General features: G+C 35.5%; 4 protein-coding genes and 5 non-coding genes across 10 annotated transcripts in view; 6 read left to right on the top strand and 3 right to left on the bottom strand.

Annotated features, from left to right (window-relative positions):
• Window positions 1-8,384, bottom strand: part of LOC113227258 (electron transfer flavoprotein beta subunit lysine methyltransferase-like) — a 60,408-nt gene extending 52,024 nt beyond the window's left edge. Inside the window, exon 1 of the mRNA XM_026460157.1 lies at window positions 8,147-8,384. The gene's annotated coding sequence lies outside the window, so the exon portion shown is untranslated. The remainder of the gene's footprint in view (window positions 1-8,146) is intronic.
• A 76-nt stretch (window positions 8,385-8,460) lies between these two features.
• LOC113227265 (growth arrest and DNA damage-inducible protein GADD45 alpha) lies at window positions 8,461-9,924 on the top strand. Its single transcript, XM_026460168.1, has 3 exons — window positions 8,461-8,838; window positions 9,239-9,455; window positions 9,635-9,924. The coding sequence occupies exons 1-3, from the start codon at window positions 8,774-8,776 to the stop codon at window positions 9,848-9,850; spliced, it is 498 nt and encodes a 165-aa protein (XP_026315953.1). The 5' UTR covers window positions 8,461-8,773; the 3' UTR covers window positions 9,851-9,924.
• A 2,476-nt stretch (window positions 9,925-12,400) lies between these two features.
• LOC113227259 (glucose dehydrogenase [FAD, quinone]-like) lies at window positions 12,401-15,702 on the bottom strand. 2 transcript variants are annotated; one of them, XM_026460159.1, is made up of 6 exons: window positions 15,598-15,702; window positions 15,385-15,522; window positions 15,180-15,305; window positions 14,821-14,972; window positions 14,205-14,319; window positions 12,401-13,946 (listed from the first exon to the last, which is right to left on the bottom strand). In XM_026460159.1, exons 2-6 carry the CDS (start codon window positions 15,478-15,480, stop codon window positions 12,621-12,623), a joined length of 1,815 nt encoding a protein of 604 aa, XP_026315944.1. In that variant the 5' UTR covers window positions 15,481-15,522; window positions 15,598-15,702; the 3' UTR covers window positions 12,401-12,620. The 2 variants fall into 2 exon arrangements, with proteins under 2 accessions (XP_026315944.1, XP_026315945.1); XM_026460160.1 differs by having other exon boundaries at window positions 15,630-15,640.
• Window positions 15,703-19,284: 3,582 nt separating this feature from the next.
• Trnan-guu lies at window positions 19,285-19,358 on the top strand. The gene has a single exon. It is a non-coding gene; the product is annotated as a tRNA-Asn (tRNA).
• An 803-nt stretch (window positions 19,359-20,161) lies between these two features.
• Trnac-gca lies at window positions 20,162-20,233 on the top strand. Its single transcript has one exon. It is a non-coding gene; the product is annotated as a tRNA-Cys (tRNA).
• A 442-nt stretch (window positions 20,234-20,675) lies between these two features.
• Window positions 20,676-20,757, top strand: Trnas-cga. The gene has a single exon. It is a non-coding gene; the product is annotated as a tRNA-Ser (tRNA).
• Window positions 20,758-21,856: 1,099 nt separating this feature from the next.
• Window positions 21,857-25,053, top strand: LOC113227239 (glucose dehydrogenase [FAD, quinone]-like). The gene is made up of 5 exons (XM_026460134.1): window positions 21,857-21,975; window positions 22,597-22,741; window positions 22,826-22,983; window positions 23,163-23,277; window positions 23,382-25,053. Exons 1-5 carry the CDS (start codon window positions 21,857-21,859, stop codon window positions 24,726-24,728), a joined length of 1,884 nt encoding a protein of 627 aa, XP_026315919.1. The 3' UTR covers window positions 24,729-25,053.
• Window positions 25,054-25,576: 523 nt separating this feature from the next.
• On the top strand, window positions 25,577-25,648 carry Trnae-uuc. The gene has a single exon. It is a non-coding gene; the product is annotated as a tRNA-Glu (tRNA).
• A 287-nt stretch (window positions 25,649-25,935) lies between these two features.
• On the bottom strand, window positions 25,936-26,051 carry Trnal-caa. Its single transcript has 2 exons — window positions 26,014-26,051; window positions 25,936-25,980 (listed from the first exon to the last, which is right to left on the bottom strand). It is a non-coding gene; the product is annotated as a tRNA-Leu (tRNA).
• Window positions 26,052-26,219: the final 168 nt, after the last annotated feature.

Here is a 26,219-nt window from a genome sequence, read left to right as displayed (position 1 = left end):
TAGATTTAGGTCTATACAAGTTTAAACAGTTAGTTTTTTCTTCAACATATACAAGTGCGCATTTGACCTCCACCTCATCTGATGGAAAATGACGATGAGTTCGACGATGTAGCATGCTCACCTAAATAATTCCTATACACTCTCGCCTTAAAAAGGTCCAAAATGTAGCGTTCGGGGAATAAGTCCGCAGGCAAGTCACCAGCTGCTCGCCATATAAATGTGCTTCGCGCGAATCCTAGGAATATCCACAACATAGGGATGAAACCCCAGCCTACGCCTAGTCCCCCCGATGATGGAAAGGGGAAGGCGGAATCAAATCATGCATTCCATCGAACACTCTGCGTGATGTAAATAACTCTCCGTGAGTTTTTTCCGCCTAATTTCGGTGGCTATTTGTATAATTTAAATATTGTGCAATATTATCATGAAGTATTAATACTTCACGATAATAACGTACTCGGATATTTAAATAATAAAAATTGCCACCGAAATCAGGTAGAGACAACTAACCCGAAAATTATCCTCATACCCTGTCGAGCAGTCTGTTGCAAGAATGCTACGAGTACAACCGAGTTAACATCAGTCAGGCTGACTTCAAATGTACCAAAGTTAATTTTAGTTCGACGTTAGTACACAATACAAGCGTTAATTGTCACAGCATTGAAGGAATGACTGATTTCTAATTTTGTATTAGGTTGTTCGCGACTTATGGCCTAATCCGTGGTTTTAAAGATGAAGGAAAACATCGCAAGGAAATTTTATTTCAACACCTTTATTCAATATTATGTTTGTTTTTGCAGCAGTCGAGCTCCTTGTGAAAGAGTTCGTCCAGGGAAGTACTGCCACTTTACGTATTTCTGTCACCAAGCAGTAATGTGACCGTTACTGCGTCCCGGCCGGAAGAAATAGGTGTATGGCCTACATTTATTTCTCTCGTGAGTTTGGGTGTAATTTGTGGTTAACTAACTATATGTATGTCCATGGCACGCCGCGACACAGGGTTTCCCTAATACGGGGCTATGAGTGTGTGCGTTGTTGTTGTTGTTGTTAAAACATTGATTAATATTATAATTACATCTTTTTAAGAATAAATCTTTTATTTAGAATTTGTTTAGTTTTTTAACAGAACAGGTAATTTAACATACATTTTTGTAGACACGACATGTGGACAAGACGAATGTAGAGTTAATCTAGATCTAGGTAGAATTAATCTGTTTTTATGTCGTAAATCGTAACATATATTATTTTGATGGGATATCTTCACCGCGTTTAAACAAATCTTGATTTATACGAAGAAATTTACAATTCTCTATTAAGGATAGCGTGAGAATATTGTGCTTTTGGAAGTGAGATCTCCAGCTGGCGGCTTTTTTAAGGTTTACCATTTATTCAGATAACTTTTTTTTGCATTGGTACTATAGCCCCGTATATATTTAACTATGAAAAAGCACAGAGATAGTGCACAGCGAAAGAAGTAGAGAATTCTGTCGAGTTTTAAATTTTCTTATCTCGGATTTACGTACACATACATTGAGATATTTTATAGCAATCTTTTTGTACATGTAGGAAATTTAACTATAGTTTCTGATCTAAAATTGCGTATATTTGTTTTTTCAAACAAACCAACGTTTCAGGTGCTTTACAGGTCCCATGGTCACGGTTCACTGAGATGGTACAATCATCAATAAGCTTTATGTTTGAAAATTAATGCGAGCCACATTTTTCACAAAGTTATGCTATTCTGTAAGACTTGTCAAGTTTAGTTAAGACCTAAAACTCTTAAGGAAGACCTGTATACAGCAATAGGACATATATAAGTCGACAAAAACGCGGTGGAGATATATTATTCTTTAAATTCTCTTAAATCTAAAATTTAATTTTGCACGCATTCCAAGATGAAGCGTTAGTGGCATAAAAACATCGCCCTACCTACAAAGTTGCGAGTAGTTTTTTTTAATATTTACATGCTCAGCTACCTGATTAAACGGTAAATGACGGGAGTTGCGTCACTGACGTTGATTAGCGTTTCAAATTACGATCCGGTTCCGTACGATAGTTTCAACGAAAAAAAAAACTAAACAAAAAGAAATAGGTTTTATTAAAATGCCACGGAGACTCGTAAAATCCTTATTTGCATTATTTTAGCAACATAATATTCCTATATAGGTCTAAGACATGTTTCTTATTGAAATAAAGATCTTTTATCTTAAAATTCCGTTTACAATGTCATCAAATTCAATTACAGCTCCGTAGGGTACTACAAACAAAATTCACGCGTGCGCGCGCGAGTTCATTTCGATCAGTAAACAATTTTTGACCGGACTTGCTGTTCTAACAACTAGGTCTTGACGACAGTGAAACAAGGCGTAATATTTATTATAACATTGGTATTATGCAATTGGTTTTTTTTATGATCGTACACATGTGATTTTCAACACGTTTCTTTTACTAACCTTTGGTAGTAACATAAATAAGAAAAATATTTCGTTTAAAACTATGCTGGCTAAAGGAATTTTTAACTGCCGTATATTATGGCTAATTCCAATTATACAAACTTTCAAAACTCGTTATAGAAAACTGCACTAAACGTCTCTCACTCAGGTAGTGTTCAAATTTGTAGTTCAGAAAAGACTACATGATCTTTCAAGTGAACTTATTAACATTTCCAGTCATGACCGCTACAAAGAAAGTCTCGGGGAGTTTGGAAATAGACCATTGATACTAGTAGATTTCTTCGTGCTGGAAATTTCTTCCAACAAATCCGTTAAGTGTATTATTGCATTCTTTAACTATTTTAATCAACAGGATCCGGGTTGAAGAAATCCCTTACAACATCATTTGCACTTTCAAGTCCGTTAACTGCATTGCTGAAACGCGGATCTGGTAAAACCCCAGTTAAACATAGACCAGTTAATACTTAACTAAACGTTTAAAGTTGCAGGTTTTTCCCTGCGGAGCGCGATTCGGCTGATTTCTTCACGTTTTTTAAATCGGCAATTTTACCTTGACCAACTTTTGAGTTTATGTATTCGATGTCAATTTGAGGTATGAACTTTCTGGGATTCGACCTTGCTATGTTTCATTTATTCATTAATAAGTCTAATATGTTGGTATGTGAAATGATTAAAAGATGGACACTGTAATAAAAACCGACTCAGATTATAATTTGCAATATCGTTAAGTAGGTAAGCTAATTTGAATATGGAAAAAATGTAAATATCAAAAACCCACAGTTTGTTATTATTCGTGCATTTTACCTGTTGGGAATACAATGTATTTAACATTATGATTATTATGATTCTTCAATCCGGCGAGATGGCTTGAGGAAAATCGTTAGTAATACGCGATAGTACGCTGGCACCCGTCAATATTTGTTTATCAGGACATTTGCTACACTTGCATCAACATGAACAAACATGAAGACCCATGCTCAGTGACAGTGACGTCTGCTGCTGAGCATGGGTCTTCCGCAAATAATATATCCATAAATGTAATAGACAACTATAACAACAGCTTGATCCAAACTAAACATTCTTTGTACACATTTTAACACCGGAGGTAACCAAACAGACCAGCAACAATTCATAAAAACTTATTTCCCTAATTGGTCCTACGGGGAATCAAAACCCACGTCCACGGTGTTAACCGCTGAGACATAAAGGTCATCAAGTGATACTCGCACCTTTCTTTCTAACAACTATTTCCCACAACTAAACAGTTTCTCCGTACACATGTTGCTGCTCGGTAGTGATTATCAATTCCACAAGGTTCGTAACCTTTGACATGCTCGTGGAATATCGATTGCAGTTCGTCGAACACCTACGACGCTGCCGCTGATGAGTCAAGGGCGATTCAGATAAGCCTTGTATACACAGAAACGCGCTTAAACTAGTTCGTACACGAGGACAGACCCACTCCCGACACGGGATTTTGTGATTGATACATTGTAAAAATGCATATTTTGTTCTTGTTTTAAGCAGCTCTATATTCTCGGCAAAAATACACGAGGCTCGCCGAATACGAGAGTGTAGAGGATTCGTCTATGTTCTAATATGTAGTATGGAGGCATCCATTTCTTGTCGGTAAAAGTCAAAAGTTCAAAGATTTCTCGACTAGTTTCGTGTTGCCGCAAAACTATACTTCCACACTCGCTCCAGTTAGTCGGCCGGCATTGAAATAAAAGAATAAGTAAAGTAAAATGCGAATTATTAATAAAGATTAATTAGTTGCCAAAATGACCGCTGCAACGCAACTACGTACGATGAACTTTATACAAATTTTTGAATTGCGGACTAGGGAGTTAAAGAATAACGGTTCCGATGACCTTATTCCGTCCTACACAAGTGTTAAGACCACATTGTACAAAAGTCGGAACAACCTTTGAACGTAATAAAGACACAATAGGCACCAACTGATGTAGTGGTTCTTGAAAAATTTCGAACGCATGTTAAAATAACAAAAACAATAAGATAAAGAAATAATGGCCATACCAATTAAAGACTTAAAAAGCTAGAAGACCTCTCATGATATTCAGGATACACTACAGCAGCAGATAATTTCAAGAAGTCCATATTGTAGTGCGTTTATGTATAACTGTCCAAAGCGAGAATGTAGAGGCTCGGTTTCGTCTAGCCCTGCGTCGGCAACAAGTACTAAATGCTTAGGCATCTCGCTGAGATTTTTAAGATCTCGGGGGCACCGCCATTGCGCCCGTCTCCTCAGCCATAAGTTAACAAGTCCCACATGCTTATAATTTCATCAGCACCCTTACCGTTCCAAACCGGAACGCACTTATGTTCACATTACTGCTTGGCGGCAGAAACAGGTCCGGTGGCAGTACTTCCCTGGACGAACTCATTCACAAGGAGCTCTACTGTTACCAGTAGTGAGGATTGTGTTATTACAAGTTTAACCTAAACTTGTCATAATACTGATAATGGCTACTGATAATTCCCGCGTCTGTAGCGCAGGTAGAATCTTGCCTGAGACTTAACGGACTCTGAACAAGTACTGACAGGTATTGAAGACTGTTCGACCAAACATGAAATTCGTTAATAAATGAAAAAAAAAGGGGCTATGTTGAGTGTGTGCGTTATTATTTATTTATTATTAAATGCTACGGCAACTACACTGCGTTTCATCATTACAATCAATAAATTAAAAACAATTCGGCAAACTGATCATTTAGAAGATAAAAGAAAATGTTGAAAGTCACTACTTTGTTGTGGAAATTGTTAAGCATAACATTGTGGTTTATGGATTACCACAAGTGATAAGAAATAACATTAATTCAGTGTTTGTGCTCACGTAAATGAGTTTAGGAGTAAATAACAGAAGAGGTCGTTATAATGTTAACTTTTGTGGAATTTTGTGTTGTGGACAAAATATTGTCACTAAAGATTTAGAAAGTGTTCTTGTGGCACAAATAACTAGCATAAATTAACGTAAATACTTGGACTAGGTAAATAAAATGCATAAAATTTGATTCCCGCGAATTTGTATAGATAACATACTTGCTGTGTTTAAAGTATAATCCAGTTTTCACAATAACGCTTATCGGTATTTTAAATATTTGTGATTGCTATAAATTGGATTTTACAGATTGATTTGCATTGATATTAGATATTAACTGGTAGATTACTTTCTCAGTCAGCCATGGGACAATGGGACCATGGGACCTGTAAGGACCTCAAAAAGTTGGTTTGTTTGAAAAAACAATCCGAGAAAATAGTTTTATTTCCAACTAATAATAATTGCTTACTTCCTTAGATAAAACGAAGTTTTGCGGAGTAGTAGTCGATTTATAAAATTTTTAAATACTATTTTGTAGAAGTTTTTCATTTTATAAGATGTGATAAACTCGGTGACTACATCCTTGTGCTTTAGTTTTTTTCAATCTTTCTGGTTTATATAAAATTAATTAATAAGTAAAATTGTGTATTTGTTTACGAGTACCTACATGTTGTAATTTGTAACACGCCAGGAACACGCTTGACATCGCTTAATTTAAAAGATACCAGAAAAAATCCAGGTTAAATATTATCGAATAACACGAGGTGATCACATGAACTTCTCTATAGACGTAGGTGATTAATAAAACTATTAATATAACAAACAAATACTATTCTAAAAGTAAAAGTATTGTTAAAGATAAGCATATTAATTAATCAGCTGTGGTTTGTGTGATTTTTATCTACATATGCGAATTTAGTTTGAGTGATTATCATGATTGATTTACGTGTTTGGCTAAATATAAAGTTAGTGACACTTATTTCATTTTGAAAGGTAATTAAGAAGAAGGTAATAATTATAACTATCAGAAAAATTTTATTTGCGGATAACAACAAATTAAAAACAAATTATACGCCTCACAAGGTAATGTTAACAATTAGGTATAATATGACTCAGTAATTACTTCGAAAAAGATAACCGCTAGCCACGTGCCTTAAAAGCTAGTCCGATTTTGTAGAACCAACGTTACAATGGAGAAATTATATAAGTGTGATACACACGAATGTTTGTGTATTTCAGACTAAATATGGTTGATGCCATTTATGCTTATAATTTATGTTAATAATTGAGTTTCGTAATATTCTTAGGAAACTTATGATAATGTTGGAAAAACGGTTTAATTGCATTGGAATAACCTGACAACTTATAAATCGATAGCATTGTAGATTCTTAAGCTTAATTAACTAATGAATAGTTTGTCTGCAATTAGCAGTTCTTAGATTTTCTATTTTATTATGAGAATGATCACGTAAATTTCAAATTGAATAATCATTAATAACGTATTAGTTTAATGTAGGACTAGGTGGACTAAAGGAACGACTCGTGGGTTTGTTGACGTATTATTTTTAATAACGAGAGTGCCACAAGGTTAACTGCTGAGACCTAATTGTTTGAATGTTAATATGACATTGACGGCACGAGAATAAGATAAGGGAGACGCTTCCAAAGTATGATTAAATGCCTTCTGCCCGTATCACGATCATCGAACTGAAAATGCTCGACTTTGAAATGTAAACAATGCGTGATCCGAGTTCAATTACACACGTGACCAAGACTCCAAACGCAATAAAATTTTCCCACTTCAACTTCTTAGTAAATCATTGACAATTCAAATGATAATGTCAATGAAATATCATTTGAATTCTACATACTGTAGAATTCAAATAATATATATAATGTCTACTGTAGAAGAGTAAAATCGAACATTGATTCACTAGAAATTAGTAGCAAAGGAAAGGGGTTCTGAATAATAAAAAATACATTGCTTTTATCCTTTTATGAATTGTTCGATCATGTTTCTGGAATGTTTCTGTCCAAGTAGAAACATTAATACATTTCTTAACTATTAAATAGGCTACCACTGATACCGCCATGTTTATTTTAATAAATACGATTACCGATTTAATTTCGTTTTAAACGGATTCGCTTTCATTCGGATAAACAGCATTAATTAAACTCTTGTATGTCATACTTACTTACATGACACGTGTTTTACAAAGAATCATGGTTTGTGTGTAACAAATACGAGTAACAATAGATGTCTTAAACTTATTGTCATTATTGACCGCGAAGATTGGTTCGTTTTGTTATCCAAGTAGAACAATAGTCGAAATAGCCGCGACGATTCTTATTTTTGCACGTTCATGTTGGTTCAGGATCTCCATCTTTTAATTGTCAAACCTTTGTGCTACCTATCTTAAGAACAATCTACGGAAATATCTTATTTGAGCTCCTGTAGATACTTATCGTACACAACAGAAACAGTACTTACTTAGTTTCTTCAACTAAATATATTAACACCATTGTGAAGCAATATTAAAAGCAAAAGCATTACAAGCAAAGTTAAGCACAACAATGTCGTCGTTAGCACCATTGAAGCCGGACTCGAATTGTACACCATTTAGTAGAACCGTAGACAATGTTGTTGCAATATGCAACCTGCTTCAAAAATTCCTACAATCATTTCCTTATCAAAATAAAACCCAGACGACGGCCGGCGGCGCGCGGGATTTCCAAGTACAAGCGGATAATGGATAATACGCGCCGCACACAAACATGTTAAGTATTCTGCTTCACTCCCAGCTCTCTGTATTGCGTAAAACCTTCACCCGGCACCAAAATTCACATTAATTACCTGCTTTAACGCGAAGCAACGAGATGCGAAGAAACTCAAGAGAAATGGGATAGGTAGGTAACCTCCAAACACGTTGTAACCTGCAAAGTTTTGTTGATTCAGAGAAATAGTTCACCACACAAACGCGATTACATTATCGTCTGTACAGATATACTTCAGTGGCGCACACAGTTACAAACTGAGCACACATTTGATTTTACTAGCGGATTTCCGAGGAATCTCCGTTCAACACAGACCGGGCGCCACACGCACACTGGCAAACATAGCGCATACGTAGCGGCAGCTATAAAATGGAGGGGGGCAACGTTAACGCCACACTCAGTTCTAAGCCTTCAGAGTAACTTCACGCGACTTGAGTTTGCAAAGTTGTGAAATTATTGTGACATAACTTTCGGTTTTTCCTTGACTCGGAATACTTGTTTGGATTGCCAAAGGATTATATGTGAAGTGCTACAATTTGTGAACTTGGATTGTATTTCAATTGATTGTGACTTATCTGTGACAATTCGCCGTCAAAGCGAAAAGTTTCTGGAAAGAAGTGAGAGAACTGTGAAAATTCGGCCAAACGCGTTGAAGATTCCTGAAATCAGTGATATTTACGAATTAAAGAGTATTCATTTGAAGAAGATGACGTATACGAATGAAATGGTTGCTGTGAAAACGGAGACGTTCAGCGGCGTTGCTGCTAAAAGGTAATTGTCGAATAATGTTGTGCAACAATGAATGAGAACAAATTAGAAAATAATACCATAAATAATGGAAATTGAGCGAAAAATAGTAGTTTCGTAAATTGATTAGTTAAATCCATGAAAAAAATATGTATGCAAGTGGTAGAATTCATGATTAAATAAAATAAATAAATAACATTTCCAACTTCGAAAATGTTAGTTAAAATTATATCCTCTATCGAACGCTATGCATAAATTTAACAAATTGAGAGTATCCTCTGTAGTAGTAGTGGTTAGTATCCCCCTACATACGTCCCTTATTTTTCTTATATCTATAGAGCATCCCCGTCTGTCACGCACGAGGAGTTTGGGGGTTAATTTCAACTTATCGCATCTTTTTACTAATGGTTTTTTTTGTTTACAGTCCAGTGAGCCAAAACATCAGGACGATGTTAAGGCGAGCCTGTGTGGAGAAGAGGTTGACTGTCGGCCTACTTCCTGCTATCCAGTATCTGACAAACAACTGCAACGGGGCGCTGTTCTGTCTAACAACTGAAGCGCCACCTGGCGACAGTGCGACGCATATGCAAGAAGTCCTACTGCAAGCGTTTTGCGTGGAAAATGACATTTATATCATTAAGGTAATTATCTCCTTTAATTTTCATTAGGCATTGTTTTCATATTAACTACACAAATTGTAACTACTAAAAAATAAATTTTGAGAATTTTGTCAACAAGGCTTCTCTAGTAATTAGTAAAACTACTAAAACGATGTTTTTACCGACAAAGTTAATTAATTTCATTTTTCTTTTGTCTTCAGGTCGATTCAGAGGAGAAAATGCGAACCATCCTAGGCTGCAGGAACCAGTCTGTGGACTTCAGCTGCGTTTTGGTTCACTACCCATACACAGATCCTTTTACCGACAGCCAAGAAATTGACTTGTCAGTTCTGACAGAGGCTGAAAGGGATCTTATCGAATATTGTGATAACTGGGAATATTCTCAAACTCCAGTCATCAAGTTGCCTGAGAAGTGAATTCGAAGACTTTGAGCATGAAAAAAGGAAAAAAAAAAGGATTTATTTCGACCATTTTTGGTCCTGCCGCTGGTCGGCCATTTTTGTATCGGCTTTGGTGGTTAACGCCATCTAGTGTTCGATATTTGAAGTTTTTGGAGCTAGTGGAAGTTGGCAGAATTCGGTTCTAAAAATTGTTGTTATTCTTTATTTTATCAACAAATTTAGGATTCAATATAATGTAGATAAGTTATTTTAATAAAAAAAAAACGGTTTGACGTTAGGATTGTGAACGTTATAGTAACAATTTTAAGAGTGATTCATAAGTCTTGTCTTTCTTTAAAACAATTGCCAAAGTTGTGAATTGTACGTTCTATACGTTGTAACTGGTAAAAGATTTTCGGATGTTAAGTCCCTTGTGAAATTTGTCAAAATATTGTCAGCCATAAGGCTTTTCCAAATATTATATTTAACTTTGAAATAGATAAATTGTATGTGGAATTTGAAACTGTTTTTCAATGAAATTGTGTTAATCGTAATGTGATTACTTAATTGTAAAATTTAAGTTAGTCAAGTTCTAGAGATAAAAATTGGAAATAAAAATATGATGGACTTAATAAAATAAGTTTTAAAAAAATTGTACTGTGCAACGGTTTTTTACTTTTGATAATGTGAACATTAAGAACACAAACTATGGAATATGGACAAATTATAATAAAATCTTATTACATTAAATTGTCTTTAATTATTTAACCTCAAAATTTGGTATCCCTTTATTCAAATGTGACCGTGCTCGAGTTTTTGAAATTTGACCAGTTAGTTAAAAAGCCATTTATTAAGTCGCAAAAAACTAGATTTATAGTCGTCACCAAATAAGAGGCCAAATTTGACACTTGTCATCGTGACGCGAATAGGGACGTGGACTAATCATATCGTTAATCATGTTCTACGATTTTCACGAGAAATCGATTCAACATTTTAAGAGTTTGTGATTGTTTAGATTATTTTTCGGTTCATTGTTGTTCAGGGGGCCTAAAAGGAAAAATCCTGCAATTCAGTTAAAAGCAATTCATTTACATAATTCCTTGCAATTCTGTGGCAATTCCTCTTATTTTCGTAAAATTGTCCCACATTCCGATTAATTGTATCCAATTCTTTTGATTTTATAATATTCATAAACGTTTTGTTACGAGAATTTAGTGTAAATAAGTATGTTCATCAATAAAACAACTACATAAGTCAATATTTTTTCCGAGAAATTGAAGTGACTCCGTCAAATTCGGCGATTAATTGCTTACAACACTATTATTTAAGAAATAATACCTTGAGGACGTAACCGTTTTCAGAACGTTTCGGAGTACCTAACTCAAAATTGCATTTTACATTGTAATTCGTGCGAAAACAGTACTTCAAATATGTTTTGTCATATTATACAATGTTTCAATAAAATTTATGTATTTTTATTAAACTCGATTAGGCTAATACCTAATAGTATGTTTATTGTTTCGTTGATCGCATTCAAAGTTACATACTATCGCCTTCTTTAGCTGTCAAATTTGGCCTTTTATTTGGCAACGACTTTAGTCGGTCCGCCATTCAAAAGTTATAAGGCTGCCAACAGATTATGAACTGCACTTCTGCAGTTAATGCGTGGGTGATCGACCGTTCAACTGCAGTCGATGTGAAAGATAGTCCGGGAGTTAATAGTAGCAGCTGACATTCTCAAGAGAATATATGATTTTTTTTTGTGTCTGAAACAGCTTGATCTTTAATAGTATGTACTTAATTGTCAGTTCTAAAAAAAGTTTAACAATGGCTCTGTGTTACGTAAAATATTAATATGGGTTCCAAGACTAGCACATGAGAGATATTAAGTGTATTGTATCTTCTAAACTATGGCGCGACTAGAAGCTGTGGTTCTCGAATCTGAAAAATGGTACCACCGCCGCACAGTATTCTAAAATCCTTACAGTTGACATTTTGAGTGAAGCTTACAAATACAATACAATACAAAATGCTTTATTTCTCTCAAAAAGGACATCAAGTGATGCATTTTAACCATCCAAACGCAGGATGAAAACTCCCGTGTGCCAATTTTATATGGTTTTGGAGAAAACTTACTTCAATTTTTTTTATTTTTGTACTTGAAATTACAAAATTACTTAAATATTTTACTGAATATTATTAATATGATTTTAACAGGTATTTAAAACAGTATTTATATAGCTTTGCCATATTTTGTCTTAACTGTTTCGTGTCAGTAGCGTTAAAAGTCATAGCTTAATTCACTGCGATATGTGTGTGTAGATTTTCTAAATTTGGAAGGCCTGAAATTTTGGTGAAAACAAGATAAGAGATATTTTCATGATATTTGCTATAAAAAGTCAATAAAAAAAACAATACACATACATAATAACAATACATATACAATTTTAATAACAAAACTTTGCTTTCAACAAAATTCCACAATAACTTATAATATTTATTTATTAAGTAATCTAACAATACCAATGACTAGGTGATAAAACATAAACTATCTCATTTGGCTCAAAATGCTTGTACTTCGACAGTCAAAAAAATTTGGACTCTTTATTGCGTGGTAACATTTATTAACGAATACATTTATTTAATAGGAATAAATGAAAAATGAAGATCGAAAAATTGTAGTTTAGAATACTGTTTTGTGCACTTTTGGACGGGAATCCGATACGTGAGATGCCGTTCGCAAGATACCGCCGTCGATGAGCATACGTCTTAAAAAACACGGCGGGTATAATGACTTATGCATTGATTAATAATAATTCGAAGCGCGATAATCTTCCTTGATCAAATCAGCCCCTTTTTCCCCAATCATGATAGTCGGAGCGTTAGTGTTCCCTCTTGGCACATTCGGCATTATGGACGCATCTATTACTCTAAGAGATTTCACACCGTGCACTTTCAGCCGAGGGTCAACTACAGACGATTTAACATGACTTGGGCCCATTTTGCAAGTTCCTACGGGATGGTATGCGGAAACTGTGTACTTTTTAGCTAGGCATTCAAAATATGCTTCGGTCCATGTGTAATTTTCGCAAGCCGGTAACATTTCTTTGACAAAGTATAAACCAGTGTCGTTGAAAACTTTTGTATTTTCCAGTTTTAAAAGATACTTGACTCCGCTAAGTAACGTTTCCATGTCTCGGGAATTGTTAAAATAGTTTGCAAATATAAGGGGTGGACCCAACGGATTTAATGTGTTAAGAATCAGTTTGCCTTTGCTTTTGCTTTCCAAAGGCATAACTTTGACTATCAGGGAGTCGTAAAACGAATCTGGTAGAACTTTAGTATTAAGGTAACCTATGACGTCTTGGTAGAATTCTCTCCGGATAATGCCTCCGAAGTCGTATTGGACATCAGGCGCTGGCAGGTTAGGATTTGTTTTTACGAAAGCCATAGTTGTCAATGCACCGCCGTAAGAAAATGGTCCAGTTTTAAGTTCACCTTGTAGAAAATAGTCATATATTTCTTTAAGTACCATTCCCTTGTTTGCCATTGTACTTACATTTTCTGGTAAAGAAATCACCATACCATTAAAAGATACATGATCTTGTAAATTTTCACCAACAGGCAAATCATGTACTACTTTAATATTCATTTCCTTTAGATGTTTCCTCGGCCCTATACCAGATAACATGAGTAATTTAGGAGAATCAATAGCTCCAGCACATATTATAACTTCTTTTTTTGCTGTTACATTAAAAAATTTACCGTTTTTAACATATGTTACTCCATGAGCTTTATTTTTGTCATTTATGAGAATTTTAATGACTGTAGATTCGCTTTGCACACTAAGATTATCTCTCTTGCCTCTTATGGGCTCTATAAAAGCTGAGTTTGTGGATACTCTGGAACCATCTTTAGAAGTGGTTTGGGCATGTGATACCCCCATTTGGTTTTCGCCATTGAAATCTGTATAAGGTACTCCCAATTCGAGAAATGCTTGTACTATTAAGTTAGAAGGTTTGTCAATAACAACCGGGTCGGAGACTGGCTGTAAGCCATCACTAGAATGGTAGCAGTTGTTAAGACGTCTGATGTTAAGATTGTGTTCAGATTTCTTAAAATAGGGTAACACCTGAAATAGAAATAGCGAAAAATTTTCATTTAAATCTAAAGACTAAAAAGTATTCTTATATATTATAATTCCCTTACATTAACTGTATTGTATTTTGTAACTTGGCTATTTATGGGTAACATGGGATTTTCAATCGATTTTTAATACTGTTTAATGGCTGGTTTTAAGTTAAGTACTATCATAGAAGATCTTTACATTTCCTGCTTTGGACATTAAGTTACTATTAAAAATTGCAATATAATAATATTCAGCAAATACCTCTTCGTAGCTCCACCCTTTGTTCCCCAAAGCAGCCCATTCATCGTAATCCATTCGATGTCCTCTTATGTAAAGCATCGAGTTGATTGCGCTGGACCCCCCCATCACTTTACCCCTATAATGAAAAAGTCGCTTGGAACTCATAAACCTTTTTGTTTACAATATCAAGTGATGTGACGAACATACGTGCACGAAATGTAAAGTGTAATATAAGTGTGCCTGGTGGTAAGCTACACGCCTGTCCATAACAGTTGCAGTGCCACTCAGAGCTTTATATCACAAAAGTATGAGGGGCACTGACACTACGCCTGTCACTCTCAGTTGACAAGTCCCATGTGTCTGTAATTTCGCCAGGACCCTTCAAACCGAAACGCAGTAATGCTCAAATTATTGCATGGCGGCAGAAATAGATAAGGTGGCAGTACTTTCCTGAACGAACTCTTTCATAAGAAGGTCTCTGCTACTACTACTACCCCAGTACACATTCTCAACCACCTTGTACTCAGAGGTGCTCAGAACCAAATCCAAATCCAAATCTATAATAGTTTATCATCATTCAAGCATCGTAAGCGGTCACGTTATAAATTCATTAATTTTTAAATAATGACAATCATACCTGGGCCAAGAACATCGTCCTTGGACGAGGCAGCTGTTTTCATTTGGCTGCGTAGAATACTTGTAGTCAATATTGGAGCCTAGGAGAACGGAAGCTGCACCCAGAGGCGCCGTAATAAAAGGCTCTTCTGGACCTGCCTCTAGAAGCAACACCTGCAGGAAAATTGGGGGAGCTTTAGGAGCTGATTGTACAGACGAGATGTTGGCGCAGTAAAATTATAGACAGACTGGCCAACTTTATAATTTAACACATAAGAACGCTGCTTATATGCACATTTTAGGTTTATGATAGTCACTAAAGGTAAAAAGTAGTAATATAATTATTGATTTAAACTTTATTGAAATAAATCAATCGTTTACCTTCCACTCCCGAACCTCAGTAAGTCTGTTAGCAACCACGCACCCAGCTGAACCAGCTCCAACTACAATAAAGTCATATTCCTCGACAGCACGCTCCTTCCTATGGGGTTTACTGCCACCAAATAGCTGTGTAAAAACAAATACCAAAAATCACATAAACGAAAGTTATTAGTACTACTTAACCATGACAATAGTTAACTCTTACCTGAACAAGCAAATACAGATAGATATTAGAAAATGCTGAGCAAGCGGTAAGGTTGCTATCAGGGCAAAAATTGTGCAAGTTCCCCGGTTGCCACATTGTTCAATAGTAATTTCTTTGTCTTTGATTCTCGTGTTGGAGCTGAAAAGTCACCAAATTAGAGTTATTTTAAAATATTGTAGGATGTCTTATAGAAGGAAGAAATTGAAATTTTATGTTTTATTTCCACCAAAGGCAGAAAAACTGACAAAAAATCCTCCTTAAAGCATGCTGTTTATATTATTCCATAAAGAGAGTCTCGAATTCGTTGAAGCCAAGGCCGATTTGTTAGAATTGGCAAAGAAATCCTATTTCATATAAAGACACCCAAGTCTTCACACTTCGAATATACGCAAATCGATCTTGATTTATCACGTCCGTATTCGCCACACTTTATCATTCGCTTGTAATAGACACAGTCAAAGAGAAAAGTTTTAATATTTTGAAATAAAGACCTAAACAGATATTGTTTGGTCAGCTTCTGGAATAAACCAGGCTGCAGTTTTATGGTTGATTGTACCTAAGTCTACTATACAAAGTATGGCGAATATATACATTTGAATAATGTGTACAATAACACCATTGTAACGAATTGTGGCAAATTTGTACGAATTGATACAAATATTTTTTTATATAAAAGGCATTAAATTAACTTACTTTGCTTTTATAAGTAAATAAATCCTTATGTACTTAGATGGGTGTCACAGTCAAGAACTGTTAACTGTACAGTAACTGACTGGTACACGTTTAAAGGAAATGCAACCTAAAATTATGTTTTCCTTTAATTTGCATTTGGTTTACTTGATAAGATAACTGTATCATAAGAAGGTTGTTGCCTTTTGGAAACAAGAATAACAAAAAACTATTTAAGATACTGAAGTAAAAGGTTACAAAAGTTTTTGGAAGGAAATTTTTAGTTGTTTTGTCACACTCCGGAGGTGTCACATTGTGATGGCCATGATTGTTAACGCTCTGTATGTGGTCATGAAGATGGGCAACATCAGTTCAGTACCCAAACGGCTATTTTGGTGCTCTGTTTTAGTTGGCGAAATAAACCCTATTGCGTTGGAGTTATTAGAGAAATAAGTTACAAAAGAGGAAATTTCACATTTAACGTCCTCAATAACCAAAGATGCTCTTTGTTACCATTCGTATTATGGGTATTATCGAAGTATGAACTAGTTGCACTCTCTGATACAACCATAGATATATTTTCATATCTATGGATACAACATAGACATTCAATCAAGTAACTCACTTAACCGGATGATACGTACCATAGCTTTAACAAAGTAATATACTTATATAATATATAAGTATTAAGTTTATTGTATTACTTTGAATTTCCAAATTTTTTGTCTCCGAAGTAATAAGACTGAATATAATGTTATAATAAACTAGTGTAAAAAGTTGCGAGGAAGAATATTTTAATTGATTTACCGAGTCTTTTCACAAGTTTTCCAAATTTTGACTTGATAGGTGCTCCATCTAGTAAGGAACAGTTGGGATGTAATTTAATGATTTTTGTGCTCGTACTGGTCTACTTGAATGACCAGATTTTCGTTCAAGATGTTAAACTCAAACTTGATTTAACAATTCTCCTTTCTTGCGTTTGTATGAAGTGACGAGAAATATTCACTCAGCTGAGAAATCTTGGACAATCAAAACTTTTATTTTTTGTAAAATTTCCTTTAGATCCATTCCAGAAAGTATAACTAATTTGTAAGAGTTGAGTTGAGCAATGATCTCTTTTCTAGAAATTTACAAATATACATTCTCATATATGTATTTACTGCTCGATTTATGAGGTTTAATTATGAAAATGGTTAGACTTCAAATTTCTTTCTTTAATATGCTATGAATTGTATAATGGTGTCATTGGCGGGGACTCTGACGACTTATTTGGCAGGAACTTGTTTGATTTGTATTAAACTTCGAATGTCCATTGAAGTCTCTTCCTATGTGTCCTATTCTATGAAAACTGAAGCCTCACTACTGCCTCATAACGAAAAAAGGCCCAACTGCTGTATAAGGTACGAATAGTTGTGCCTTTTTTCGTTACGAGGGCAGAATATTCAGGTCGCGTTTTTGTTTGAAGAATTTCAATAAACTGGCCTCGGCATTTATTATTGCAAAAGGTTCGTTATGTATATTACGTCTTTCTAAAATAATTTAAGATAGAATGAGTAATGCAAAATCTAATCTTGAACTGAAAGATGTTTCGATGAGTAAAAAACCATTTTTGATAGTGATTAAACGCTGTGAGTGCTGGCTGACTCATTGATTATTTGATGAGTTCCCTCAATACATATGAAGCCTCTCAATCAAAATTCAACTAAGCTGAATCTAAGTGATTGTCCCTAATGTCAGGTTTCTTACCACGGTATGACTTCTTTTTATTTTCCCGATAATTCGGAACGGTTGCACGCTCCATGGTCACGGGTTGACTGGACGGCGGCAGATGACAGCTTTAAGAGCAGACATATCTGTCTACCCTCTTGCGCTGTCGACGACTACCTTCTTGGCGATTTGTTGTGGCGTTACCATTGTCACTCACTTTTTTCACACAAACCACACTCACTGTATCCACACGCGAAACTGAACTCCAGGTGTTTTTGTTTTTATTACTGTACGCGCTAAGGACCGGATTCCCTGCACTGGACAGTTTAAAACCATCATCACGGTTAAATGTTTTGTCCTTCGTGATCTCGGTGGCTTCTCGTACCAACCGTGGTATGTAGTGACGTTCTGTCGAGAGTTCCTGGGGGCTCTGCAACTCGATCCAGTGGTTAGTATCAGTCTGTGTGAGATGTTGTGCTATAGCCGACTTCTGTGCATCATTGTTTTTTACTGCTCGGATGTGTTCGTTCATACGATCGACAATTGTTTGTTTAGTCTGACCGATATACGAGCTCCCACAACTGCATTTCACTTTATAGACACCCGGTGTTTGTAAAGGAAGGTGGTCTTTTGGTGAACGTAACACATTTCCTATTTTGGTTAAGGGGATGAAAATAGTTTTTATGGAAAACTTCCTTAGCAACCTGGCTATTTTATCTGTCACCCCTTGTAAACTAGGGCAGAAAAACTGGTAGTCTCTGTACGTCACTTACACGACACGTACTTCTTCCTTTTGTGCGTTGGTTTAAATGTTTCCATTTTGTATCCATCCTGTCGCAAAACCGTCTTAACGTGCTCCTGTTCCTGTGGTAGGTGGTGTGCATCACAAAGATCATAAGCTCTATTGGTTAATAACTTGACGACCGAATGTAGGTGTTTTGGGTGATGATGTGAAGTGGCATGTAAATATTTGTCCGTGTGAGTTGCTTTTCTGTACACAGAATGACCGAGTGAACCGTCTTGTCAGACTTTGACCGATACATCCAAAAATGCAAGCGCGCGATTTTTCTCAATTTCACAAGTGAACTTCATTTTGTTATGGGTGTTGTTAAGACGTGCTAAATAATTTTGTATATGTTGCTCCTTTTCTTCCATTATGCAAAATACGTAACAACCTGTAAAGGGCCCAAAACATCAGTTTGTTTGAAAAAGCAAATAGAGATTTAAATCCGAAAAAATAGTTTGTAGTAGTAAAAAAATGGACTATGATTTTTTTATCATCAACATAAGTACCTATACTCAGACTCAGGTTGAACATTTGTTATCTTTTATACGGCAAATTTTATCTAATATAAACAAAAGTGCCATTTTCAGGAAATTATTTGCCTGATAATCCGAGAACTATAATTAATTATTGGACAAATAAGCTGAAGCTGAGTTCGTCTTTTAGTTAGTCTAAATCACATTTCTATACATACAAGCGCTCTTGTAGATGTATATCGTAATTTCAAAAGTGTTCCTATCGCCTCCGTGGCGCAATCGGCTAGCGCGTTCGGCTGTTAACCGAAAGGTTGGTGGTTCGAGCCCACCCGGGGGCGGGCAATTTTTTGTCCATTAAATATTGTTTATTTCACGACATCTTTTTAACGTATTTGTTTATATTAGTTTTTTAAATGCTCGGTAATATAGGCAATCTAAGGCCGTAGGTATATTTTTATGTAAACCGTTTCGTGTAGAATGCCACACATATTATTATTACATAAATTATGTTACATATCGTCTGCTTAAAGGTAAAACCACGTAAGTGACATTTTCCACAAAAAATCTAAATTATGTACCTGTTGTAAGTAAATCTTTCTGCAGATAAAACTCTTATTAAGGTTACAGGTTGTTTGTTATTGAGTTTCACGTGAAGAAAGATAGTGATTTTCTTACCGTGCCTATATAAATTAAAGACTGTTTGTTTAAAATGTCACTTATGTGATTTTACCTTCAAACAGACTAATAATATACACTAATAATATATAAAGTTAGTAAGCATTATAATACATATATTCATAAACCCTGTGCAATCTACTATGCTAATTTGTAATATTGGTCAAAAAGAGAGTGTAATCGCTGTGTTATATTGGTCACAAAATGAATGGTACACAGTAAATAGCATATTCTATAGTAAATTAAACATAAAAAACACCACTCGCGCCGTCCGGTCTCGATTCTAACATTTGAGAAAACTAGACGCTCAAGTGAATCCAAGTGCCTGAAATATTATGTAATTAGTAATTACTAAATGGCACGGAGTACATACTTTGTACACTTCGTGCTGATAATAAATTTTTAATAAAATTATATTTCGGTAGGTACTAAGAAACTGAATAGCAATTTTACGTTATAAGTCAGCGGGGATATAGCTCAGTGGTAGAGCATTCGACTGCAGATCGAGAGGTCCCCGGTTCAAACCCGGGTGTCCCCTAATAAGTCTTTTTACTTTTTTTTGTAATACTGTTTCAATGAAAGTAACCTTGTTCTTTCTTATGTAAACAACAATCTTTCAGTTCTTTCTCAACAAACTTTCAGTTTTTTTCTTCGTAAATTCTTTTGATTTCTAGCTGTTTGGTTTGAATCTTTACTTTTGGACACTAAACAACTGGTTGATTTTTATTTATTTATACTTATAAGGACTTAATATTTTATGCGGAAACAAAATCATCATTTTATTTTTCGGTGTTTTTGCTTGGTTATTTTTATATTTCATTTGATCATTAATATAATTTAAAAAATAGAATAAAATAAAGTTATTTTAAAAAAGTAATGGCGGGCATTTCATAAAATAATAATAAACTTCTAATAACAATTATTTTCATTTTAGTATTGCTCGTAGAAACCATAACGCTAATTCGCCGCTATAGAGAGTAGCAGTCGTGGCCGAGTGGTTAAGGCGTCTGACTCGAAATCAGATTCCCTCTGGGAGCGTAGGTTCGAATCCTACCGGCTGCGAAAGTTTTGTCTATTATTTTTTTATGATTAATTTTATTATATAATAGTTTTGATAATTAGAATAATTGAATTAATTTATTTTTCATAAAATACCATATTATATAATTCATAAAATAAAATTGATTTTCATTATACATAAACCTTTTAGTGGTCAGTGGATGTCCGTTCCACATTCTAAATTGCGTATTCTGCACTGAATATGATCCTTGATTTAGTACGTGTCTATCAGCGCCAAAGTGGCGTAACCCACATTAATTTTTTTTCTACAATATTACTTTAAATGACACTAAAGTAATAATTATTTTACATTTGGAATTTTCATGTAATAAAAAATAATTATATTTTATTACTATAGGTATATAAAATGAATTTGACTAATTTCAAATCCGTCATTGTCTTCTACAAAACGTATTTCATGGGGTTTATACCGCTTTTTCACTGATAGCCTCAAATATAATTACAAAACGTGCAATCAATTCAATTGGGTATCAATTATTAAGTATTTATATCATCATACTCTGTCGGTTAGTACTTAGTTAAAGTGGTGTAGGTGTAGACACCACATGTTGTATTTTTAGTGTATACAATACTTAAAAACATTTAGATTTATTTCATGTGAGTTGAGTTTTTAATGCATTAAAAAATGAGTATCACACAAGTTCAATCAATGAACCTACTTTTCATATAATATATGTAGAATTTGGTATGTCAGAAAGTGAAATACGTAAATAAATATATACGTAAATACTTTGATGATAAATTAAAAAGATGAGGTAGTAGAGTTTTGCTTTATTTAGTAAATGAATGTGTTTCAGTGTTTGAAAGTTTATGCTGCGTTGCATTGCTATTTATACGCATTACCTACATTGTTCGATAGCGAAACTTTCGTGAGTTGTTATGCCTATGCCAACAAGTTAACAAAGTTTCTGAAGTATTAGGTCCTGTTGCTGGGCGCGCAAAGGGTTGGCTATAGTTCATGGTCAAATACAGATTGGGGGACTTGTAGCTAGCTAGCTATGAAAAGAAAAAAAATTCAGGGCTGTGAGGATGGGTGTCACTGGCTGGGCTTCGTGTGTTTATTGTAAATTTTTCCAGCACGATGCAGAAAATCTGGCAGCCGCTGAACTTGTCTGAAGTTTGCCCACCACACGCGCCGGTCTCAGCCTGCTCGCATCTCGGATACGTGTATCTCAACTTGCTCGTGCAACTTTTCGCCGGGTAACTATACTTAAATTCTTTACTAGAAACTCGTTCCTTACAAGTTCCTCAACTCATTGCCGAGAAAACGAAAGGAAGCAAATTTTTGTAAACGTAATACAATGAGCTTTATGTCAATTGTGTAATGTACAAACCAGATACAGTCTTCCAGAGACTTCTCGTGTAGTATCCAGAGCAGTTACCGTATCGTATCTACTTGTACGTTATTCATTACGCTACGTATAACTGGTGGCAGTAGAGCTCTTGTCAATTAGTTCGTCCAGGGAAATACTTATCTATTTCTGATGCCTAGCAGTAATGTGTGAAAATGACCATTAACGCGTTCCGGTTTTGAAGGGTAGGGGTGCTGGTGAAATTACAGGCACATGGATTGTCAACTTATGCCTCAGGGTGACGGCCACAGTGGCAGTGTCCCTCAGGTCTTTGCGATTTATGTCTGAGGGGCACTGCAACTGCTATGGACAAGCGAGTCGCTTACCACAAGCACGACATGTTGTATCTTAAAAAAAACGTTTCAAAGTAGTTTCAATTTCCAATCTTGTGGCAATGTTAATAGAGCCATACTATTTGTCGCAACTGTTTTCTGTATTCAAAATATCCATGTTTTACACCTGTGTTTAGGTCCAAGGACTTACGGATCCAGAAACAGTTAGGCATCTATGACGATGGGCCTCATAGAGAAGAAGTATACGACTTCATAGTGGTCGGAGCGGGAACTGCGGGATGCGTAGTCACCAATCGACTGACTGATGTCGATCATTGGAAGGTATGTGCTTGTTACTTAGTGTTAGTTCCTTTTAATCGATCAAAATATACAAATATAGGTACGTACATTTCAGTAATTTTTCAGGTCTTGCTACTGGAAGCGGGGCCGGAAGAGCCGGATGTAACATTGGCTCCGGCGCTGACTAGGGCTTTGCGCGCGTCTAACATTGACTGGAATTATTACACGGAACCTAATGGAAAGAGTTGCTTGGCATATCCTGGGCACAGATGTAGTTGGCCTAGGTGAAGAATTTTACACTTCTTTTTGTGTTTCGAAATAATGATAATGGCTCTGTTGAATAAGCAAATAACTCGAGAGTTTACATAAAATATGGCGAACGCTAGGATCATAGCTCATAGATATTTGCAGTCTTTGCCTGTTCAGGTGATGCAAAGAAGTAATATTGTATGTTTTTTCGTAGAGGTAAAGTGATGGGTGGATCCAGTTCAATTAATTCTATGGCATACGTGAGAGGTAACAAATTGGACTATGACACCTGGGCGGCTATGGGTAATAAAGGATGGAGTTATAAAGATGTAAGTATATATATATATAGTTAGGGCAATGCCAGAGGCAGTCAAGTTTACTATTTTACTGTAATTTTTTTTTTCTAACATAAACATAATTGTTATCCATTCAGGTTTTACCATATTTTAAGAAATCCGAATCCAATATGAACATGGAGAGATTGGATCGCAAGTACCATGGAGCTAAAGGTGAACAAGCCGTCTCTCGATATCCCTTTATCGACCAACCTTCAATAATGCTGACGGAAGCTAACAACGAACGTGGTCTGCCCATTTTGGATTGGAATGGAGCTCAGCAACAGGGCACAATGCAATCACAATCATTCTCTGAAGACGGCAAGAGAGTATCATCCAACACAGCTTTCATACAGCCCATTAGATACAAACGGAGGAATCTAACTGTAAGACCTAACTCCGAAGCAGTCAAAATCCTTGTCGATCAGCACAAGAGAGCCTACGGTGTTCAATATGTAAGAGATGGAAAGTTACATACAGCTTTAGCACAGAAAGACATTGTTGTAAGCGCAGGAGCTATTAACTCCCCCAAACTATTAATGCTTTCTGGTATAGGACCCAAAGAACATTTAGAAGAGTTACATATACCGGTTGTAGTCGATCTTCACGTTGGGTACAATCTTCACGATCATGTAACATTTAACGGTATAATAATTGCTTTGCCTAACAAAACTGCCACCACAGTAAGTAATGAAGAAATATTGGAACATGTTAAACGTTACCACGATATGGAACTGAAAAGTGGACCAATATCAGGCGACGGGCCTACCTGCTCTGTCTCTTTCCTCAAAAGTAACCCTGAATTGCCAGCGCCTGATATACAATATCAGGCAGACCCCTGCTTGTTGGAGGAAGCTCTCCAAGACCTACCGTTGGCTGAGAGAACATCAATTTGGCCCTCAGCGTTCTACAACGCCATACTACCAAGGACAATGAACCTTGTGCCTAAAAGTCGAGGTCGGTTAACATTAAATTTAACTGATCCAAACGCGGCTCCTATTATGCAACCTGATTACTTCGGCAACCCTGAAGATTTGATACCTCTAATCATAGGAGTGCGGTTTTTGATAAGTTTGGAAAACACTGAAGAGTTTAAAAAAAGAGGTGCCCATTTTGTAAAGGTTCCTTTGCCACCTTGCCGGTATCTGACTTGGGGTACTGACGAGTACACTGAGTGCTTAGCAAGATCTTACACGTCAAGTCCATACCATCCTGTAGGAACTTGCAAAATGGGCCCGGAGTGGGACGAAACAGCTGTCGTAGACCCTAGATTGAGGGTGTACGGCATATCTGGTCTGAGAGTTATAGATGCTTCCATAATGCCTGTTGTACCTCGGGGGAATACGAATGCACCTGCTCTCATGGTTGGAGAGAGAGGAGTGGATCTTGTACTGGAGGATTGGCTGCCTAACTATGAACATTTAAAATATATACTAAAACTATAAACAATTGGTTTTGATACTAAAAAGGAAAACGTGTTTAAAGAGAATGTAAAGTCTTCGATACCTACATTGTAAAATTGTAATACGTCTGTATCCGTATGTATCCGTCAAATTTCTAGAATAACAACGATAGGCACTTAAAATGTATTTAGTTAGTTAACCAAGGAGCTAAAGTGGTGAAATCTGGCCAAATGGTCTGTTTACAGTAATTTTGTATTTAGTGTAATTTGTGTTAAATGATTTATGAAGAGCCTAATGGCTAGGTATATTATCTACCTACTATCAATATAAATTTTCAAGTTATCGAACATTATTACAATTTATTGCATAGTACATACAACATTTCGATGCCTTACTTTCTCAAACTCGTATCTTATAAAGGGTGATCATTCAGGAGATGGCAAGACTTGCTATTTATTTTAAATTTTTTATCAAGGGTGTAAATTTTGATGCATTACTTTAAGAGTAGGTTAAAGCCAGTGTGTGTGAATATGAAGCAAATTTGATGTTCACATAAATCAGTTTGCAAATATTGTATATACAATCCATTTTTTGCTTTTCACTGACTTTGTGCTCTTTAAGGTAAGAGTTTGAGAAAGTAAGGCGACGATTTGCAGTGCCACAGTTATTGCCAATTATTATGTAAATGAGAAAATAACATAAATTTATTCAAATTCAATGAAATTAAAATTAATTTCTCGTTTACAATAGATTTTATTCATTAATGAAAAATTATTGTTCATTTTATAGTAAAAATGCAAAAGTAACAAGAAAAAACCTAAAAAGAAACAAAATAATATCGTGTCTAAATATTGCAACAACAATATCTTCGTTTCGTCATGTTTGTCATCTCCCGTATGGTCTAGTGGCTAGGATACCTGGCTTTCACCCAGGAGGCTCGGGTTCGATTCCCGGTACGGGAATGGATGTTTTTTATTTTGAACATAATTGTATTTTTATTATATTTTCGCAATAAAACATTATTGCTTTTGCTTAATAATTATTGCAACCAGTGATTGCGCGCAGTAGGTATTCTAATAAATTAATATTGTAACAGATGAGACTTTTAGATGTTGGATGCATGGATGGATGAACTGCACATAATGCCTTTTAGAAGACCGGTGTCGTTTGCTAAATTTTTGATTAATACTGTTTCTAATACGGTTGTTATGAAATAAAAATAGAAAAAATGGCTGATTAGCAAAATTATTGTCAGAAGTGGGATTCGAACCCACGCCCTCAGAGAGGACCAGAACAGCTCGACCCACATTGAGTAGGCAAGGTAAACCTTGAGTCTGGCGCCTTAGACCGCTCGGCCATCCTGACAGTTGTTCAAACGGGCGAAATTACAGTTGAGTATCCAGTATATTAATTCAATCAGACAGTATAGTCAGTACGCAATAGTTAGATTTTTTTGAAATAATTTAGTTTTGTTTTTAAATTATCAATACATAGGTAGATATTTCCAAATAATACTAATAACATTTATATGTA

The sequence above is a fragment of the Hyposmocoma kahamanoa genome, unplaced genomic scaffold (genome assembly GCF_003589595.1).
Source record: "Hyposmocoma kahamanoa isolate Upper Pololo Valley unplaced genomic scaffold, ASM358959v1 204, whole genome shotgun sequence".
Classification (NCBI taxonomy): Eukaryota; Metazoa; Arthropoda; class Insecta; order Lepidoptera; family Cosmopterigidae; genus Hyposmocoma; species Hyposmocoma kahamanoa.
The sequence above is the reverse complement of the archived record's forward strand: the minus strand, read 5'-3'. Positions and strand labels throughout refer to the sequence as shown.

Excerpts from the sequence above, each read along its gene's own strand:
- LOC113227265 (XM_026460168.1), top strand. The coding sequence starts at position 8,774 with ATGACGTATACGAATGAAATGGTTGCTGTGAAAACGGAGACGTTCAGC. Across the intron at positions 8,839-9,238 it reads AGCGGCGTTGCTGCTAAAAG|TCCAGTGAGCCAAAACATCA; the intron begins GTAATTGTCGAA and ends TTTTGTTTACAG. Across the intron at positions 9,456-9,634 it reads ATGACATTTATATCATTAAG|GTCGATTCAGAGGAGAAAAT; the intron begins GTAATTATCTCC and ends TTTTGTCTTCAG.
- LOC113227239 (XM_026460134.1), top strand. The coding sequence starts at position 21,857 with ATGCAGAAAATCTGGCAGCCGCTGAACTTGTCTGAAGTTTGCCCACCA. Across the intron at positions 21,976-22,596 it reads CTCGTGCAACTTTTCGCCGG|GTCCAAGGACTTACGGATCC; the intron begins GTAACTATACTT and ends ACCTGTGTTTAG. Across the intron at positions 22,984-23,162 it reads CACAGATGTAGTTGGCCTAG|AGGTAAAGTGATGGGTGGAT; the intron begins GTGAAGAATTTT and ends GTTTTTTCGTAG.
- LOC113227259 (XM_026460159.1), bottom strand. The coding sequence starts at position 15,480 with ATGTGGCAACCGGGGAACTTGCACAATTTTTGCCCTGATAGCAACCTT. Across the intron at positions 14,320-14,820 it reads GGACGATGTTCTTGGCCCAG|GGGTAAAGTGATGGGGGGGT; the intron begins GTATGATTGTCA and ends TTTTCATTATAG. Across the intron at positions 13,947-14,204 it reads AAGGGTGGAGCTACGAAGAG|GTGTTACCCTATTTTAAGAA; the intron begins GTATTTGCTGAA and ends TTTCTATTTCAG.